This window comes from Stigmatopora argus, chromosome 7, assembly GCF_051989625.1.
Source record: "Stigmatopora argus isolate UIUO_Sarg chromosome 7, RoL_Sarg_1.0, whole genome shotgun sequence".
Lineage (NCBI taxonomy): Eukaryota > Metazoa > Chordata > Actinopteri > Syngnathiformes > Syngnathidae > Stigmatopora > Stigmatopora argus.
The window spans coordinates 1,535,083-1,555,874 of NC_135393.1; the positions used below are offsets into that span (position 1 = coordinate 1,535,083).

General features: G+C 41.3%; 1 protein-coding gene across 6 annotated transcripts in view; it reads right to left on the minus strand.

Annotated features, from left to right (window-relative positions):
• Positions 1 to 9,181, minus strand: part of LOC144076970 (P2X purinoceptor 3-like) — an 88,498-nt gene extending 79,317 nt beyond the window's left edge. For 5 of the 6 annotated variants that reach the window (XM_077604379.1, XM_077604382.1, XM_077604381.1 and 2 more), the window contains exon 1: positions 8,715 to 9,181. In XM_077604379.1, the coding sequence (XP_077460505.1) occupies positions 8,715 to 8,836 (122 nt within the window). In that variant the 5' untranslated portion in view covers positions 8,837 to 9,181. Of the gene's footprint in view, positions 1 to 3,982; positions 4,356 to 8,714 lie in introns of those variants that run through there. The other variant, XM_077604384.1, reaches the window with a different exon arrangement.
• Positions 9,182 to 20,792: the final 11,611 nt, after the last annotated feature.

The window sequence follows — 20,792 nt, forward strand, 5'->3', positions numbered from 1 at the left end:
TCAACCACACTGGAGAACGACCAATGCGCACAACTGCATCCGCTTTGAACTTTAGAGCTGCAATAATGACCGCGCTGCCAAAAGAGGTTAAGACCAAGATAGAAGATCAGCCTGGTAGTTGTACTGCTGAATGGGAACATTGGAAGGAATTGGTGTTGCATTTTATGAGACGACATCTTGCTAAAATTGCTACAGAGAATACAGAAGTGCAGGAAATGGAAATTAAACTTCTCACACTTCAATTGGGAGCCACGCGGAGAGAAAACAAGGATGCTAAAAAGGATATTAAAACTCAAATGGCTCAGGTTGTTCAACCTTTAACACCCACCCCCAAAGCAAATGCTAATTTTACATTCCAAAATCAGAGGGTCAGAGGGAGAGGAGGTAGACGTGGCAGAGAGACACAAACCCAAAAGTATGCAACCCGAGACCAGGAAAGGACTACGTGACTAAAGTGTCGCCAATATGGACTTATCAGTTACGACTGTGTCAATCCTCCAAGTTGCAATGGAATGCATTATGCCAACAACTGCCGCAGGGCTTACGGCCCTAATACTTCAGGACAGTTACAGCAAAATCAAGCACTCCCATATCAGGAGCGTACCCCATGTGGACCTGTTCCACAGAATGACAATGGGGGCAACAAGTGCCTGGACTATACCACTAGAGTGGCCCCACGGAAGAGGTGTTGTCCACATCAGAACCATTTGTTGAAATGTTGGTCAATGGTGAAAGACCGGTTTTTAGTGGACACTGGTGCAACATATTCTACCTGCACGTCGCCACTACCAACACCTCGAAAAAAGGCCATTACCGTGGTGGGAATAACTGGCCAACCGTCTCAGTCGCTTTTTCAGCTCCTGTGACCGCGCAGCTTGGATTAGAGACATTTAAGCATTAGTTTCTCATGCAAAAGACTTGTCCTGCACTTGTTGGGCAGAGACATCCTGTCGAACTGTAACATCTCTGTTTTGTGCACGCCTGAAGGATGACAAATAACCTTCTCTGATGGATTGAAAATGTTTGCAAATGGACAAAAAAGCAAATAATCTTTTGTCGAAATGGAACTTTCTCCAGTTAAGCCGATGGCTGTCATCTACTGGGGAATAATTGACACTACTCTTGCTGATGAAACAAGCATTCTTCACACCTTCGCCAAGTGGAGAGGCTGGGTCAAAGTTCTGGGCCCGTTCCGCTCACATCCTGACCCCCCTCATTGTACCCTGTTTTACGACAGGTTTTGTGACCTCAACTACCAGCAACTGTTCTTTGAAGAGTTGGGTGGACATAGTTGCATTTTGTCCTGTAGATATATCTACATAGGCAAACAGGGGGTGGGAGCAAATGTTGATTTACTGACTGAATTAAAGGCCCACACATTTTGCTAGCATTGCATGCAGAACATGCTGCTAAGGAACTGGGCCCTATGGTAAAGGAAGCATTGACTCTCTCTGACTGGCAACAAACACAATTACCTTGAGTAGAATTTTCACCTGAGAAAAACATGTACAGAATCAAATGTGACACCAATGATAAAGTTACATGGGAACACCAGACATCATGGTGGAGAATTGGAAGATGCAGAGGGAAATGAGGAAATGTTGAAAAAAGTTCCAAATCATGTCTGGTCAGCCGGTCCAAATGATGTTGGTTTCATGAATTGTTGAATTGTGTGAAAACGGAGGTTCCATCAATCAATATCCATTCAAAGCTGACCTTGTTGACAAATTACAAGCAACATTGAAGGAATTGGAAAATGCAGGTGTGCTGAGAAAAACAAACAGTAAATGGAACACACCAATTTTTAAGCTTTTGTCAATTCACAACTGTTCACTTTTTCCAACCGCAGGAGAAATAAGGTCCTACAGACGTTACAACAACCTCACATACAATTTATTCCTCAAATGGTTAACATGGCAGATGCTATCCAGGAAGGTTTGCATTGGTGTGAGGAAAAGGTTATACAAGACAGAATGCTTAGAACAGGAATTTCCGCATCTCCAAATGAGATGTCTATTTCTTTGTTCACAGACGGATGTTGTTGTCACACTCCCTCCGGAGATGGGTTGGGCAGTGATTAAAAGTGAGAATGGTAATAATACGTATATGGAACATTGTTAAATCAGGACGGTTAGTTGGAAAACAGTCTGCGGAGAGGGCAGAAATAATTGCGGTCTCAGAAGCACTTGATTATGCAAAGGATAAATATGTAAACATCTATTCTGATATGGCCTATGTTGTTAATGCAATTTTGCTTGAACTTCATGATTGGGCATCTAATGGATGGCTGACAGCGAACCCAGATCTACTGCAATTATTAAATGCATTGGACATTCGAATTTGACTAACTTTGAGGCAATAGGAAATGAATTTGCTCATTAAGTGGCTAAAACAGCTGCAGGCTATTCGCTCACTGCTATACAAATAAAATATTTGCCAGACTCCCCTTACTTAAGGGTTACTGAAATTGCTGATAAGCATGCTGATTGCCCTACTGATGAAATTGGATCCTGGGAGAAAAAGCAGGGGCAGAAAAAGGCTTGCTGGGAGTTTGGCATAAAGATGGCCTACCTGTACTATCACAAAATCTGTTTGATGTAATTCTGATTTATCACACGCTAGGACATGTGGGTCAGAATCAAACGTGGTTGAATATAAAAACTCATTGGTGGGTACAAGGTGGGAAAGATGCCATATTTGAATGGGTGAGACAGTGTCCTCACTGCTCTACCCTTAATCCTGCGCCTGGTATGCAAACGCAACAGGGAGCGTTCCCGCCCGCGTCTGCGCCTGGTCAACAAATTGTGATTGATTTTGCCGACATGGTTGATAAGGTGGAATGAAAGCGCTATCTCTTGGTCATGGTTGACGAATTCTCAGGGTGGCCAGAGGCCTTCCCAACAGCAAGGGAGGATTCGGTCTCAGTAATAAAAGCACTCATAAATACAACCACGGCTTTCCTGTTGTTGTTTGATCTGATAATGGAACACACTTGGGATGCACGCAATGGGATTAACACATCGTTTTGGTTCTGTGTACCATCCTCAGTCGCAAGGTTTGGTCGAACGCATGAATGTTACAATTAAACAGAAATTGGCTAAATGTTGTGCTCAGACAAAATAAAATTGGGTAAGAGCTCTTCCAATTGTTTTGATGACAATTCGTACTTCAATTAATTCCACACACAAACTAAATCCATTTGAAATTCATAGGGGACTTCCATTTCCCAGTCCTTCAACACACTTGCTTCACTTTCTCAAAAAAGTTATTATGATCAATGGAAAGCTGTTCTCTCTAGTTTCACACAAGCCTGTGCTGAGGAGGACTCACCTGAGAGGGTGTACCTGAGAGTGATCAAACGCAAGTGGTCTGAACCCCGCTGGATTGGTCCATTTGTGGTAACTGCACGTACTGCTCATACATACCAACTCGAAGGAAAAGGTAACATTTGGTACCACAAGTCTCAATGCCGACTGGCAGCCGAGACCAGAGAGACTGATAAGCCTGGTGATTAACGTTGACCCAAAGAATGTTGTTTCTTGTGGCGTCACACTTTTTCTGTCACTTGCATTTTTTCTTTCCTGCTTTTTTGTGTTAACTCTGTGTTTTGCAGAATTACGGTGGGAGTGCCAGTCACAGTGCCAGTCACACCATACTTCTCCCTCCCGATGAAAATGCACAAGCAGTGGTCGCTACAACTAACACAATCCTCACAGCCAAGGATGCTTCTGAAAATGAAATACATGCAGCCAATCGATTTACCAAAAGATCTAAAAGGGCATTACATGACATACAATTCGCTGAGGAAATTGAATACAATCTAAATCCAACCATATGTGATAGACCACACAATACATTGATATTGACATATAATCCTGAAAGACCGGTAACTACTTTCCAATTTGATCTGTGTAAAACAAAAGATACTCCAGGAATAGACTGCTCTGGAAACAGTAGGAATTTTCAAAATCTACGTCTTTACCTTTGTATGTCGAAATATGCAATCTTCCCATGAGGAAGCAGAGCCGGGGGGACTCTGGGGCGGATTCTCTAATCTCTGGGGTTGAAGTCACGGAGGTGGTCAAAAAGCCCCTCAGTTTCTAAAGGCTTGTTAGGGGCTGTCTTTGTTGACACGTCTTTGCAACATCGGGTGGACATCGGGGACAGTGTTGCTGGATTGGCAAACCGGGGTGGTGGTTCCCCTTTATAAAAAGGGGGACTGGAGGGTGTGTTACAATTATAGGGGAATAACACTCCTCTGCTTCCCCGGGAAGGTCTATTCCGGGTACTGGAGAGGAGGGCCCACAGGGAGGTCGAATCTCGGATGCAGGAGGAGCAGTGTGGTTTTCGTCTTGGCCGTGGAACAGTTGATCAACTCTATACCCTCAGCAGGGTCCTTGGGGGGGGGGGGGGCATTGGGGGATTCGCCCAACCAGTGTACATGTGCTTTGTGGACTTGAAGAAGCCGTTCAACCATGTCCCCCAGGGAGTCTTGTGGGGGTACTCCGGAAACTCCTGTTACGCGGAGTCAGGTCGCTTTATGAACGGTGTCAGAGTCTGGTCCGCGTAGCCGGCAGTAAGTCGGATCCGTTTCCGGTGGGGGTTGCACTCTGCCAGGGCTTCCCTATGTCACCGATTCACTTTTATGGACAGAATATCTAGAAGCAGCCGTGGCGTTGAGGGGTCAGGCTTGGTGGCCTCAGTATTGCATCCCTGCTTTTTACAGATGTGGTTCTGTTGGCTTCATCAGGCCGTGATCTCCAACTCTCGCTGGAAGGATTCGCAGCAGAGTGTGAAGCGGTCGGGATGAGAATCAGCACCTCCAAATCTGAGACCATGGTCCACAGTCGGAAAAAGGTGGCATGCCCTCTCCGGGTCATGGATCAGGTCCTTCTCCAGGTGTAGGAGTTTAAGTATTGTGGGGTCGGTGCAGCATCTGCAGTGATGCAGACTCTGTATCGGTCTGTCGTGGTGAAGAAGGAGCTGACCCAAAAGGTGATGCTCTCTATTTATAGTCATCTATAGTCATGAGTTGTGGGTCGTGACCAAAAGAACGAGATCCCGGATACAAGTGGCTGAAATTAGTTTAATCCGCAGGATGTCTGGACTCTCCCGTCGAAGTAGGCGATTGCACGACTCTTGAACACTTTCTCTGGATGTGTTTTTTCTACGAAGACAGAAAGTACGTGAAATTTCTCCAGAATGTATTTTATTTTTGCTGCTGGAATGCTTACAGCTTCCTCCTCATCTGCCTTCTTGCCGAGTGTTCCATTAACTGTAGTCTAGAGTTTTTTATGCCCCTCGACCAACTCGTATTTGTCCTCCTCGCTGACCGCTTCTTTTCATTCGCACTGGTAATTTTCTTGTCATGATGATAAAAATAGAAGCAGCTGCTTTATCTACACTTGGAAAAACTCTACAAAGAAAACGCAGTCGGAACTCCGTGACGACAAACAGCGGTCAAAAGTAAATAAGAGAGAATCTTGAAACATGGATAGTGGTTGTTGTGAGACAGCCACTGAGAGCCCAGTAGAGTGAAGCGAGGTTCTAAAGTGTGAATCAATGCATCCGTGACAATATTTTCAAAATAAAATAACGGATGAGGAAATGCCTTTACTTTTTGGGGGATTTCGTAACTTGGATCTTTTTCGTAACTCAAGGCACTCATTCTCATATAAAAAGCTTTCGTAACCTGAAAATTACGTAGCTAGTGACATTCGTAAGTAGAGGTATAACTGTATTAATCTTTTAAGCCAGACAAAGTGGCAAGGGTCAAGTGCAGGTTAGTGCACGTTAAATTTGAGGGTACGTGATGCTTTTCCTCAGCAACAACATCACAGCATAAATATCAATGATCTGGCATGACTAGTCTTATCTCAAGCTAATAAACAAAGCAGTGAAATACATTTAGCTCATTGCTTTAACATAAATTACGTTATTTAATGTTGACCAAGGATAAATGTATTACTCATTGCGCATGTGCAGTTGAAGATTAGTGGCTTGATTGCACTTCCATCCCGAACAATTTATGTCACTTTGCAGTCATCCTGATCTATCAAAAACTAAAGATTACAGCTCCCTCTTACAGCGAAAGCATTGTCTTTTAAGTGCTAGTCTGAAAGCAAATCCATTATAATAACCCACACAGATGTGTAAAAATAAACTTGAGGCTACCTCACATAATGAATTTGTTGTTTGTGTTCCCAAGCGTGATAATGATTTGTATTTTTGCACTCCTTGCCGACAAAAACTTCTTTACATTTTCATCAATCACTAAGGAGACATAACTCTGAATTTTCTGCCTGTCTCTGAACTTTTGATGGTCTTACACCAATGGTCATCTGTTAGCTGTAGCTTCTACCTGATGAGATAGCCGAGGTGTTGATATGGTCAAGGCACTACACATGATACTTACAATGTTTTTTCCTCCCACTGACTTTACATGATCAATGGATAATGAAGTACATATCCGTTTAAGTTTCAATTGTGTTATATTTGAGACTTATTTTAAGATCTTCAGGAGTTTTAAGATACTGGGACATTATACAGGATATGACACGCTATTATTTACCATCCAAGGCGCAAGGCATTATGGGATTACACAAGTAGTCAATACCTGCTAGGCCAAAAGCACAGGCGAGCAACTCTCCTAATGGAATCGAGAATCCACGGCTTACAACGCATACAATGAACCTGCATGCACCTGTAACACATGTACTTTGGAGTGAGCAGCAACGGAAGTCTAAGACAGTGTGTGGAACGAATGAGCTATGATAGTCATGACGCTAGGAAAACTAAACAATCCATCTGGGCTGTCCCTCAGAGAAAACATTCCCTCTAGAACAGGGATGGAAAAACTATTCCACAAAGGGGCGCAGTGTGTGCGGGTTTTCATTCCAACCCATTGAGAGGGCACCTTTTCACCAATCTGGTGTCCTACAAGCGCAATCAATGAATTGCAGTCAGGGGTGGGAAAACTATTCCACAAATGGCCGCAGTGTGTGCGGGTTTTCATTCCAACCCATTGAGAGGGCACCTTTTCACCAATCTGGTGTCCTACAAGTGCAATCAATGGATTGCAGTCAGGTGCTTCTTGTTTTCTGCAGAAATCTCATTGGTTAAACTGTCTGTGCTATATCGGTTGGAACAAAAACCTGCACCCACAGCGGCCCTCGGGGACCGTTTTGCCCATCCCTGCCCTAGAATGTCTTTACTCTAACCATAGTTTTGTGGGTGAATATTTCCAAAATGGGCGATCAAGCATTCGGCTCAGACAAATGTATATAAGTTATATTTCTTATAAAAATCTGTGAATCAGTAACGTCGTAACTGCTGAACTCCAAATAGGCAGGGATATTTTAGTTTTGTTTTGAAACTGAGTCTGAAAAACCTGTGTTTTAATCAGTTGGTGTTGCTTGTCATTTTGCCTGTTCTTCTGCTAACATATTATTCATGAGAATTGTTCCTCCTGTGGCCTGGTGCCTGGTGACCCCTTGGTAACAATACAGGGTCAGTGTCAGGTTTTTTCTTATTTCCTTTTATTATACATTTGCCTGCAATGAAGTATGTGCTTGGTCTTGCTATTAAATAATGCTTTGCAAATAAGTGCCACGCTGTCTTCTGTAAGGTCGCATGGGGCTCGCATTTCTGATAAAAATCCACCCACACAGAGTTTCCCGGTCGCTTAGGAAACTCTATTTTCGGATAAAAATGACGGCCACCGCCCGCTTTCCGCATTTTTTTTTTCGATGCTGAATTGAGTGACAGTCCTCTGTCTTTCACAATTTTCTTAGTGGCAAGAGGAAGACAGGGAAGTGCCTTCCACTTGCAAGTTTAAGCGTGAATTTTGACATTTTTCAGAACTTTGTTTTTTTAAACTTATTACTAAAAACGCTTTGTACTGAAGCCGCGAAGTGGTTAAGGATCACAGTATGCATGTTTTTATGGAAATCTAATGGCGAACCTGACAGTCTCAAATTATTAAATTTAAAAAAAATGTATTTTAATTTTTCTATTATCAAATTATTGCTCAAATTATGTGGCAATGCATGTAGTTTTTATGTCACTTTCCAATTTTCTTTTAAGAGAATGTGTGTCATGAGGTTGCATATATCAAATTATTGCCATTTAAGCTAGAACAGTCTGAGAATACCAGAAGCTAAATTCGAACATAGTTGGTCAAGAATTATTCTGATTAAGTTTCATTCATTTTCCGTACCGCTTATCCTCACAAAGGTCACGGCGTGTGCTGAAGCTGATCATAGCCAACTATGGGAACGAGGCAGGGGACACTCTGAATTGGTGCCCACCCTATTGTAGGGCAAATTGAGACAGACAATCATTCAGACCCACACTCATAATTCGGGGAAATTCAGTGTTCAACCAGCCTACCATACATGATTTTGGTTGTGGGAGGAACCGGAGTACAGGGAGAAAAACTATGCAATCCTCGGGATAACATGCAAACTCCACACAAGAAGCTCCGGACCTGTGATCGAACCCTCAATCCCATAACTTCGAGGCCACCTTCTGATTAAAAAAATAAAATAAAATAAAATTCGTAACATGCTCTGCACTGGGAACATTGCCTTATATTCATCATACAAAGTAAGAACAATAAAAAGCTTAATTGTCATTAGACTTTTAATAATTTAAATTTAGTTTTGTTTTTGGAATATTTTTTCATTTATTCTTTGTAATAGATTATGACTTACCCAATGAAGTAAGAGAAGATCAGAAGTTGGACGGCTCGGTTGATAACGCCAATTGTCCAACTCTTAACAACCACTGACTTAGTGGTTTCATAAGTGAAGAAGTCAGTTATGCAAGACCACATGCTAATATAACGTGTAAATATAAATACAATGCAAAAAAACACAAAAACAACATGTAAATTATTCACAGAGTCTAAATTAATACTGAAGGGTCTGCTATTTCAATTGTAGAAGCGTGGAGAAATCTTTTCATTTGGTGCCAAAACCAATGCAACTTTGGCTTAAAAAATAAAATAAATAAATTAGAAGATCTGAAAATCTTCCGAATTACAAGATGTTAATTTCCAAAGGGAACAAACGTTCCAGGAACAAAGTAAAATCCAGTTTACGTTTTTCTTCTTTCTTTCTGTTTTATCCTTAAGCGACCAAGTCTTAGACGCAATTCCTTCTCTCCAATAATGCACCGACACCCACTTTCCTCCACTCTACTGCCCTCCATGGTCCAAACATATAGCCAATCTCAACCTTTTGAAAATAGAATAGAAATTTAAAATAATTGGAAGTTTTGAAGCCCTCTATATCAATTTCTACCTATTGGTTTCATGCAGTAAAAAATGACCCTTATATAGGGACTAGGGACTTTTTTGCAGACCATAACTGCGGGACTGCGCCTATCATTGAATTATATATGTAGGATAAAGAAAAGAAAATTGAAATAGAGACGACATTTGCAGATCTTCAGAGGGAGCCAAATCTTTGTGATCCATTAAAAAAAAAAAATTCATCGTTATATTTTAGCTGTTTACCTAGCCTGTTCACTTTTTAAGCTTGAAGACTTTCAATGTGCCGCTGAGGGGTTTAGCATTCAGGACTCTTTGTGGATGTTGCCCTTTGTTAAGTGTGAGTGTGCGTGCATGCGTGCGTGTGTGTTGGGGTGACCTTTCTGTGTGTAATTGTCTTATTTTCTTCTGATCCTTGTGCGGACAAAATGGCTCAGAAGATGAAAAAAATATATATTTGTATGGCACATAAGTGGTCCCCAACCATCGGTCCGAGCCACCTAGTGCCGGTCCGTCATAAGAATAAATATTTGCTATTATGCTTGGATTGGATTGGATTGGATAACTTTATTCATCCCGTATTTGGGAAATTTCGTTGTCACAGTAGCAAGAGGGTGAGGATGCAGGAATAGGAAAGGCATTTTAGACATAAATAGATAGGTAATAAGTAAGTTAATAAATAAATACATGAATAAATATATAAATAAATAAGCATTTCTCTGAAGTATATATATATATATATATATATATCAGTGGCGGGCCGTCAGGGCCTTCAAGGCCTTCTCTGCTGGCCTAAGAAATATCTGAATCATATTATATTTTGTCCATCAATACTTATTATTCCAAATGGTCTGTTAGCTTCCTTTCATTGCTTTTCCCCCTGGCTGCACTGCTTCCAGATGTGTGTTTTCATATTGAAGCATTTAACCAATCACATTTCAGCCATTATTTGTTGCCAGATCAGATCTGCCTCAAAGCCTTCACAATCAGTTCTTGCGGGCTCTGCTGCATTAAACTAGACTGTTGCTTTTAACCAATCAGATTTCGAGTTGGCAACCCCACAATGATTATTCATAGGCGTTAGCATTTTGCTGGCTGGGACATGTCATTGCTTTCACAAACTATGATTGGCTAGTAGGCGGGCCAAAGCAGCCAGAGATCGCAAACTCCACCCACATGGCCGACAGTGGCAAAAACAAATGGATTCTGTTGCAGATTTCACTCACAAAGCTATTTTCCAGACGGACTTTTGCAGAAAAAAATGGACATCATTAAAAAAGGGTGGTCAACTCCGAAGCTAGCAAGCCTGTTACAGCCGGGAAAATGGTGTGTGGGGCACTTTCAGCACGCTAACTTAGCTCCACAAGCAAATAGTATATTGTTGTGTTGATTTAATGCTATTTTCAAAACGGACTATGCCGGAAATATGACAAGACAGGCTCGACTTTCATCATTAGCTTCGATGGCGATAGGAAAGAAGGAAGAAAGAAAGGAGGATGGATATTGTGTAAAAAGGATTTTTGGTGAGTAAAATATACTCCTAAATAATATTTCAATTGTGGGCCAAGTTCTGATATCTGAAAAGCTCCAGTGTTTGTATTTAATCACAAAAGTTTTTGAGGGTTGGATTGATACGTTGAAGGCGCTACCAGAAAATGCACCACCCGCCACTGTTATATATATATATATATACATACATACATAAATATATATATATATATATATATATATATATATATATATATATACGCATACACATACGTGTACATACACCCATACATATACATACACATATTAGCACATATATACATACATACACATAAATGTACATGCATGCATACGGTGGGTCTTAACACTCAGCCATTTGTTTTGTTAAAGAGCCTGAGAGCTGATGGGAGGAAGGATCTGCGGAAGCGCTCCTTCCTACAATGAGGGTGCAGCAGTCTATTGCTAAAGGAGCTTCGAAGGGACTCCACAGACTCATGCAGGGGGTGGGAGGTGTTGTCCATGATGGACAGCATCCTGGTCAGCATTCTCCGCTCTCCAACTTCCTCCACAGAGTCCAAAGGACAGCCCAGAACAGAGCTGGCCCTCCTGACCAGCTTATTCAGCCTGTTCCTGTCCCTCTCCGTGCTCCCGCATCCCCAACAGACCACTGCATGAAACACTGTAGATGCCACCACAGTGTCGTAGAAAGTACAACTTTCTATGTTTGTGGACCAGTCTAGTTTGTTGTTGAGGTGAACACCAAGGTACTTAAAATTCTCCCCGATTTCAATGTCTGTACCCTGGATGTTCACCTGAGTGGTCTGTTGAGGATTCCTCCGAAAATCGATGACAATTTTCTTTGTCTTACTGGTGTTAATGTAGTGGTGGTTTTGCCTACACCAGTCAACAAAGGCTGTGATGACTCCCCTGTACTCCAGGTCGTTCCTGTCCGTCACTCGTCCAACAATAGCGGTGTCGTCAGAGAACTTCTGGAGGTGGCAGGTGTCTGTATTATGTTTGAAGTCTGAGTGTGGAGGGGGAGAAGAGGAGTGGGGAGAGCACTGTGCCTTGTGGGGCCCCCGTGCTGCAAGCTACCACATCAGACGTACATTCCTGGAGTCTCACATATTGTGGTCTGTCAGTGAGGAAGTCGATGTTCCATGCGGCTAGGTGGTTCCTTACTCCAGCCTCTCCCAGTTTCCCTCTCAGTAGGACCGGTTGAATGGTGTTGAACGCACTGGAGAGGTCAAAAAACATCATTCTCAGGGTGATTCCCGTGTTCTCCAGGTGTGAAAGAGACCTGTGCATCAGTTAGGTGGTAGCATCTTCCACACCAATGCCTGGACAATAGGCGAACTGCAGAGGGTCCAGCTCTGCTTGTCTTGACTTGTTTTTTTTTTTGCCGTCGTGGGTGTTGAATATAATACATTTAAATCACGTTCCGCTTAAACTCATTAGGGTCACACAAGGGCTTTATCCTACATCAGCTAGCGATAGAGAGAATGACTATGTCTTCTAGTTCTTCAATTAATCAGAATTTTCACAGATACAATTTTGATGAACCCCTTTGACCAGTGGTTCTTAACCTGGGTTCGGTGGAGACCCTGCCGTCAAGACACATCGACACAACATGTCTATTCACGATAACATGCCCCGCTAGACCTCACTGGCTGCAGATGATAACGTGATATTGCTTGGCCAATCAGTGCTGCGAGTAATTTGTATATCTTGAGTTTGAAAAAAATCATATTTATCTATAATCCTTATACAGTGGTACTTCGACGTACAAGCACCCCACATATGAGCATTTCAAGATACGAGTACAATTTCAACCCTAACCCTGACTCCGGGCCAGAGGCGGGTACACCCGGACAACCACGCACACTCACCCATACCTAGGGGCAATTTAGACCTCCAATCAGCCTATGTTTTTTGGAATGTGGGAGGAAACCAGAGTACCCAGAGGAAACTCACGCAAGCCCGAGAAGAACATGCAAACTCCACACAGATGGACATGACCTGGATTTGAACCCAGGACCCCAGAGCTGCGAGGGCGACGCGCTGACCACTCGCGCCACCGGGACACCCACTTCTCACCAATTATGCCAAAAAAGAGGAGTTCTCATTTTGTATCGAGTTGGGAAAGGCGTAAACAATTGAAGCGCACCAAGATGGCAGCACAATCTTCTGCATTCCAAAGTGGTTGCGAAGCTTCGACTTGGCCAATCAGTGCTGCAAGGAATCTGTATATCTTGAGTTTGAAAAAAATCGTATTTATCTATAATCCTTATAAAGCATGATTTATGGATGTGTGTGTGAGTGTGTGTTAAGATTCTCTCTCTACATTTGTCCAAACCGTGCAACGTAGAGAGTTGATTTTTTTTTATGGTGGCTAGAAACGGCTGTCGGATCCTAATAGACGAGTGATTGCATTTCTTCACCTTCTCTAAGTGTGTAAACTCAATCTTTTATTTTTTAAACACCTATTTTTCAAAAGATATTTTTTTAATAGCGCAACAATTGTCTTTTGGTTCTTCGCCGGTGCCCCTGCTTGTTTTACACTAAAGTAGGGTTCGGTGAATGCGCATATAAAACTGGTGGGGTTCGGTAGCTCCAAAAAGGTTAAGAACCACTGCCTTTGACCAAAGTTGTTATCAATGTTGATATATTATGTCATACTAAATCTCCTGGAGCAGGGGTCTCAAACTCGCGGCCCGCGGGCCAACTGCGGCCCTCGGGATGATAATTTGCGGCCCCCGTCTTAATATGAAAGATTAATGTTCGTGCGGCCCGCAAGATTGATATGAATGACACTTGTTGTGTTTGGAGCTGAATGAACCAATCACGGTGAGGTATACGGCTCTGGAGGGCGGGACATCGGCCGGGCTGTCCAGTCCCTCGCTCACTCACTCATTCATTCCTCCAATCAGCTGGGCGGAGGAGAAGACGTGAAGCCGATCACTCCGCTCGGCGCGCACACTCCTCCGCTGCTCTCAGCATAGAACTGAATGAGGCGCTATGATCCGTGATCCAGCCTGTGTCAGTGTCTGTAGCCATCTCCGCGAGTGAAACTGAAACTTAACAGTAAGTGCGTTAACATGACACTTGAGAAATTCGGAGAACTGCCGTAATCCAATACGATCGGAGAGCGAAAGTGCGCACACACCCCGACGTGTCTCATTTGCACTGAAAAAGTTGCGGTGCACAAGGAATACAATTTGAAACGTTATTATACTACGAGACATGCTGAGGAGTACGAAAAATACCAGGGAGATGAGAGAGCCAACCAGGTTGCCAGTCTTACAACACGTCTTCTGAGGCAACAGGATTTCTTCAAGAAGGCTACCAAAGACAGTAATGCAGCAGTCGAAGCTAGCTACGCCATTTGTGAGTTGATTGCTAAAGCAGGTAAGCCATTCACAGAAGGTGAATTTATCAAAAAGTGCATATTACAGGCTGCACATATTGTCTGTCCAGAAAAGGAAAGTCTGTTCAACCACATCAGCCTTTCTGCCAACAAAAACTGGAAGAGGAGGGTGTGGAGGAGGCCATAGCTCTGCACTGCATTATCCATCAGCAGGCCCTTTGCAGCAGATGCCTGAAGTTTGACAATGTGATGTCTGTCGTTGTGAAATGCATCAACCAAATCAGATCCAGGGGCTTAAAGTACAGAAGGTTCCGTGCTTTTTTAGAGGAAATGGAGTCAGAATATGGGGATGTGCTCTACTTCACTGAGGTACGTTGGCTCAGCAGGGGAAACGTGTTGAAGAGATTTTTTGAGTTGAGAGCAGAAGTAAAAGACTTCATGGAGATAGACGGGGTTGCTGTTCCTGTGCTAAGTGATCCCAAATGGCTCATGGACTTGGCTTTTCTTGTTGATATCACACATGAGCTTAATATACTGAACAAGAAGCTACAAGGCTAGGGGCAACTTGTCAGTGCTGCCTATGACAACGTGAGAGCATTCTGCACTAAACTTGTGTTATGGAAAGCCCAGCTCTCTCAGACAAACCTTTGCCATTTCCCAGCATGCAAGGCTCTCGTGGATGCAGGCACACCATTCAGTGGTGAGAAGTATGTTGAGGCCATTTCGAAGCTACAGGAGGAATTTGATCACAGATTTGCAGACTTCAAGACACACAAAGCCACATTTCAAATTTTTGCGGACCCCTTCTCTTTTGATGTGCAAGATGCCCCTCCTGAGCTTCAAATGGAGCTCATTGACCTGCAGTGCAACTCTGCACTCAAAGCCAAGTTCAGGGAGGTGAGTGGAGAAGCAGACAAGCTTGGGCAATTTTTGAGAGAGTTGATCCCCAGCTTCCCTGAACTTTCCTGAATGTTCAAGCGGGCCATGTGCCTTTTTGGGAGCACATACTTGTGTAACTTCTCCACCTTGAACTTCAATAACTCCAAGTACAGGTCCAGACTTACTGATGAGGATCTTCAAGCTCTACTGAGGGTCTCCACTGCTTCCCCCCTCAAGCCAAATGTCACTCAGCTATGTGAGAAAAAGCGCTGCCAGGTCTCTAGCAGCAAGAAGTAGGCAAGAGAAGCCGTGTTCAGAATATTTCATGTTCAATGTTCCATTCCGTGGAGGAAGTGGGAGAGCGGAGGGTGCTGACCAGGATGATGTCCATCATGGACAGCACCTCCCACCCCCTTCATGAATCTGTGGAGTCCCTCCGAAGCTCCTTTAGCAATAGACTGCGGCACCCTCATTGCAGGAAGGAGCGCTTCCGCAGATCCTTCCTCCCGTCAGGGTCTTTAACAAAAAAATGGCTGTGTGTTAAGACCTACCGTATGCATGCATGTACATTTATGTGTATGTATGTATGTATATATGTGCTAAGCAACACGCTTATTTAATTATATATTTATTCATGTATTTATTTCTTGACCTACTTATTACCTATCTATTTATCTCTAAAATGCCTTTCCTATTCCTGCATCCTCACCCTCTTGCCACTGGAACAACGAAATTTCCCGAATACGGGATGAATAAAGTTATCCAATCCAATCCAATCCAATTCAAGTTCAGAAAGTTAAAGGTTAAAGAGCTGTTAATACAGACATTTGAAACTGAATAAAAATAATTCATTTTCTCTACTTAGCCAGCCAGTGTATATCTACTGTATGCTCATTATTATTATTTTATTTTTGTATTACTGATTGATTTATTTTTTATTCATCTTTAAGTTAATTTATTTAATTCATTATTTTTTGTCAAAAAATAAAGATATTTGATAACGTTGGAATGTTTTATCAGCGCTTTTCTTGTGGAAATCCTGATGCGGCCCAGTCTCACCCAGACTCTGCCTCCAGCGGCCCCCAGGTAAATTGAGTTTGAGACCCCTGTCCTGGAGGATTATTTAATTTTAAAAAATCCAAGCAATTTTCACATTGTGTATTCAAGAAAAAGTCAAAGAGCGAAGACGAACGACTCGAAAGTAAAGGTTTACAAGCCATTCAAATTATGATTCGTCTACAAGAGTCACATTTATATGTCCCATAGCAATGATGAGATAATAAGTCTACATCAGGGGTGGCCAAATCCGGTCCTCGTGAACCCCTATCCAGTCCGTTTTCCATATCTCCCTCCTCTACCACACTTGGATCAAATTTATCAACTCATCAGCAAGCTGTCCAGAAGCTTCATACCGATCCTGTTTACTTGATTCTGGTCTGTTGGTTGAGGGAGACATGGAAAACAGACGGGATAGGGGCTCTTGAGGACCAGGATTGGCCAGCCATGGTCTACATATTCCTAAAACTGGCCCATAGTAAATGTACAGTTAAAATAAATAAAACGGTAACTACAATAAAAACCAGTGGAGCAATGATCTCTCAGTCTTACAATGCTTTATGGACTAACTGAAATTCTGACATTTGATCTCATGAAATCCGAGAGAAATTCAAGATGCCTAAATAATACAATTTAGATACATTACTTAGCCTCTCTACAGTTGATGGGTGTAAGATTTGATCTTCAGACGCTCTCCTTGATCTAATTTGCAACAACCGAGGAGTGATGAGTTGTGCATAAACTATTTTGTTTCTTCTTTCCTCCTTTCTTTTTACATTGTTACCAAGGCTTGAAGTTGACATGCGTCAATTAAAGGAACAATATGTAACATTTGACTTCAGTTATTCATTATATGACCCTGATATTTCAGTAGACTTGTTGTCAAGGTTTTTATTTCATATCACTATTGTTGGAATAATGATTAAAACCTTTTAAATCATTATTAGTAATATTTAATTAAAAAAGGAAAAACATCTTTCAACATATCTTCTTACAACTTGCAAGGAGTTGCCTTGTGACGTCGTCTCAGTCCACAAGGCATTCTGAATTGCAGTAACTGAATCATTGTATTTAATCGCGACACTCGAAAAACATGTTTATGTAATCAGTACAATAACACCCTAGATGGCCGAAGTGAGCATAAAAGTTGAACAAGGCACCCAAACAATGGCGTGAGGAATTGCATAATATTTTCATTATAAGGTAAACAAAGTAGTTTAAGAGTCCTTGTAGATCCTGGAACTTGTATCTGGGGAAAGGGTTGAGGCGTATCTTCCAGTAATCAGTCCTCGGAGCAAGGACTCAGTGAATTGTTAAGTCTCTAACATGGAGCCAGCTGTCCTGGAGAGTGACCTTGGAGTAAGCGTTTGTCTTCGTTGAAAACACATATTAATTCTAACTCTAACATAAAAGCGATCACCAATATATATATATATATATATATATATATATATATATATATATATATATTGTTTAATATAGTTACACATTTAGGATGAGCATTACTATTCCTAATAAGCAAATATATTGATTAATATAGTAAGCATGTATAATATAAGGCTTTATATTCCTAAATAAGCATTGCAAACACATTTATAATAATGATTACTCCAACAACTATACATTTGCGTGCAACTTATTTTTGCGTGAATTTGGGAATGTCTAATGGCGAACCTGTCACTTGTTTTTTTGGGAATAGTTCTACCTCACTTTTACAAACATTCAGAATAAACGTCTACTACAATAAGAAAAAAAGATATAAGAAATAATAATGTGCATACAATTAATGCACATATACTACAAGTACTACTTTTACGACAAAACAATGCACTCAATTTCGTCATACGCAGCTGGGTATGATGACAATTAGGCTTTTGTCTAGTCAATGATGATGACAAGCCTAAGTCTGATTTTATTTAATTTTTTATTTATTAATTATACACAAGTTAAAAGCATAACGGTTGCAGTTATAAAAAGGACACAAATCAAGGAAATGTTACTAGGAAACGTTATGACTGGTTTAATGTTTTATTTTTTCAATAACTAAAAAAAACAATGTACAATAGTAATGATGAGAAACTATGAAGTTTACAAACAGAAATTTGCTTATCCTTTATTTCCTTGTGCTTTGCTTGAAATCATATGACTGGAAACAGTTTAATTTTTTTGTAAGCACCATGAAGAGTTGGGTTTCCTCTGTTTACGTTGTTTTCATCGTTAACAATGTTTAGTAAAATTTGACTGCATTTTCTTAGATTCTTAGATTCTTTTTAATATTCATGTGTCACACCGTTGTGAGATGGCGACCCTGAGTTCCTGTTTTATTTTGAAATCCTTACCATCTTCATTTCAAAGCACTTGCTCTTCCTCAATTCATCCCTGATCCTCGTTTCCACCTGTGTTCCATTACCCGCAGTGGTTGTTAATCGTGTTGGAGCTACTGAACCCCACCAGTTTCATATGCGCATTCACCGAACTCTACTCTAGTGTAAAACAAAAGACAGTAGTTGGGCTATAAAAAAAATCTATTTTGAAAAAAGGGTTGGATGAGAAAGGAAAATTTCAGTTACAGGCATAGCACAGCAAACGTGTATACAATTATGTACAGGTATACAGAAGCAGGAGTATGCCTTTTAGGAAAAAGTAAGGAAAACTGAAGGTCAATTTCAAAAGAAAGGATGACGAATTGTACCTATTTAAGCAATGTTTAGGTGTTATTTTTGTTAAAAAAAAATTGTAAACCAAAGTTAAAATATGATGAAAATAAAAACTCACAAAATGGCGGTGTTGTTGCGTAGATCATGCAACTAACTTCAAGCGGAATTGACTAAGTGGAAGCACTGCAGTGTGCACTGAAGAAGGTATGGATTTTTCGAATCTGCAGGGTGTAATGCTTAAATTTACCACAAGAGAGAAGCAAGTTAAAATATTTCTGGTCAGGCATACTCATCGATAATCCTTGCAAATGCTCAAAGATTGAGTTTTCACACTTAGAGAAGGAAAAGAAATTCAATCACTTGTCTATTAGGATCCGACAGCCATTTTTGGCCACCAATAAAATTTCAACTCTCTATGATGAACGGTTTGGACGGGAGAATGTTAACATAAAACATCCACCCATCCATAAATCACGCTTTATCTAGTCTATAATCCTTATAAAAGTGTGATTTATGGATGGATGCATGTGTGCACCTGGAAACTCGCTGGCGGAAATTCTTCCGAGAATGACATTGGTAAACGTGGAAAGGTGTCCTACTTCACGACCAATCAGCCACGCGGTGTGTTTAGGCACATCATGTAAAAACAACAATTCATACATTAACTCTGCTTTCAGGTTTAACAAATAAAACATTGAGTTTTTTTTTTCTTCGAGAAGATGAAGAAATTCAATCTATTCAGATCCGACAGACGTTTCTGGCCACCATAAAAAATTCAACTCTCTACGATGCACGGTTTGGACAAAAGTAACGAGAGAATCTTAATATACACACACACATACACACCCACCCACACATCCATCCATAAATCACGCTTTATAAGGATTATAGATAAAATATGATGTTAATGATAATAACCTCATACAATTGAAATATTATTTAGGAATATATATAACCATATTTTACTCACCAAAAATCTTTTTTATCCTACACAAAATCCATCCTCCTTTCTTTCCTCCTTTTCTATCGCCATCGAAGCTAATGCTGAAAGTCGAGCCTGTCCTGTCGTATTTCTGGCATACGTTTTTATTCGATAGAGTGCTGAAAATGTTCGTTCCCGGTTGTGACAGGCTTGCTTGCTTCGGAGTTGTCCGACCTTTCTTAATGACGTCAGGCTTTTTTCTTGAAAAGTCTGTCTTGAAAATGGCTTTGACAGTAAATTTGCAAACAAATCAATTTCTTCTCCTCTTTCAGCCATTGCGGGTTGACAAACCCGCTATTAGATCAACACAACAATATATTTGCTTGTGCAGCTCGATCCAGATACAGTTTGGTAGCTCTGAGTAGTCCACTCTATCACTAGCCAATCATAGTTGGTGAAAGCGATGACATATCCCTACGCCTGCGAGAAGGCATTGGTGTCGCCAACTCGAAATCTGATTGGTTAAAGCAACAGTTTTATCGACGCTTGTTTAATGCAGCAGAGCCTGCAGAACTGATTGTGAAGGCCGTGAGGCAGAATTCTGACCCTGGCAACAAATAATGGCTGAAATGGGATTGGTTAAATGCTTCAATATGAAAACACACATCTGGAAGCAGTGGAACCAGGGGGAAAGCAATGAAAGAAAGCTAACAGACAATCTGGAATTATTTAATAAGTATTCATGGACAAAACATAATTAACATCAGTCTGTGATTCAGATATTTTTTAGGCCAGCAGAGAAGGCCTTGCAGGCCCTGACAGTCCACCACTGTCATAATGTTAATAACGAAACGCATAACATGAAAATTCAAGGCCTACTGAAATCTTATCAACTATTACCCACACAGAAAGTCAAAGCCTTCTTTTTATGAGAAATCAAATCAGCCATGACATGCTTTCTTTATGGATGCTAGTTAAGTCCAGCTGCTGGCGTTTAGGTCACTCACCTCCAAACTAAGGTTAAGCAATATTGAAAAAATATTCTATCATAATACAGGCGATAACCTTTAGCCACAATTGAGTATCATTTTTCATTATTTGATATAAAAAGGTATTGAAAAGTTACTACTTTTGTGCTTGCCTTTTTTG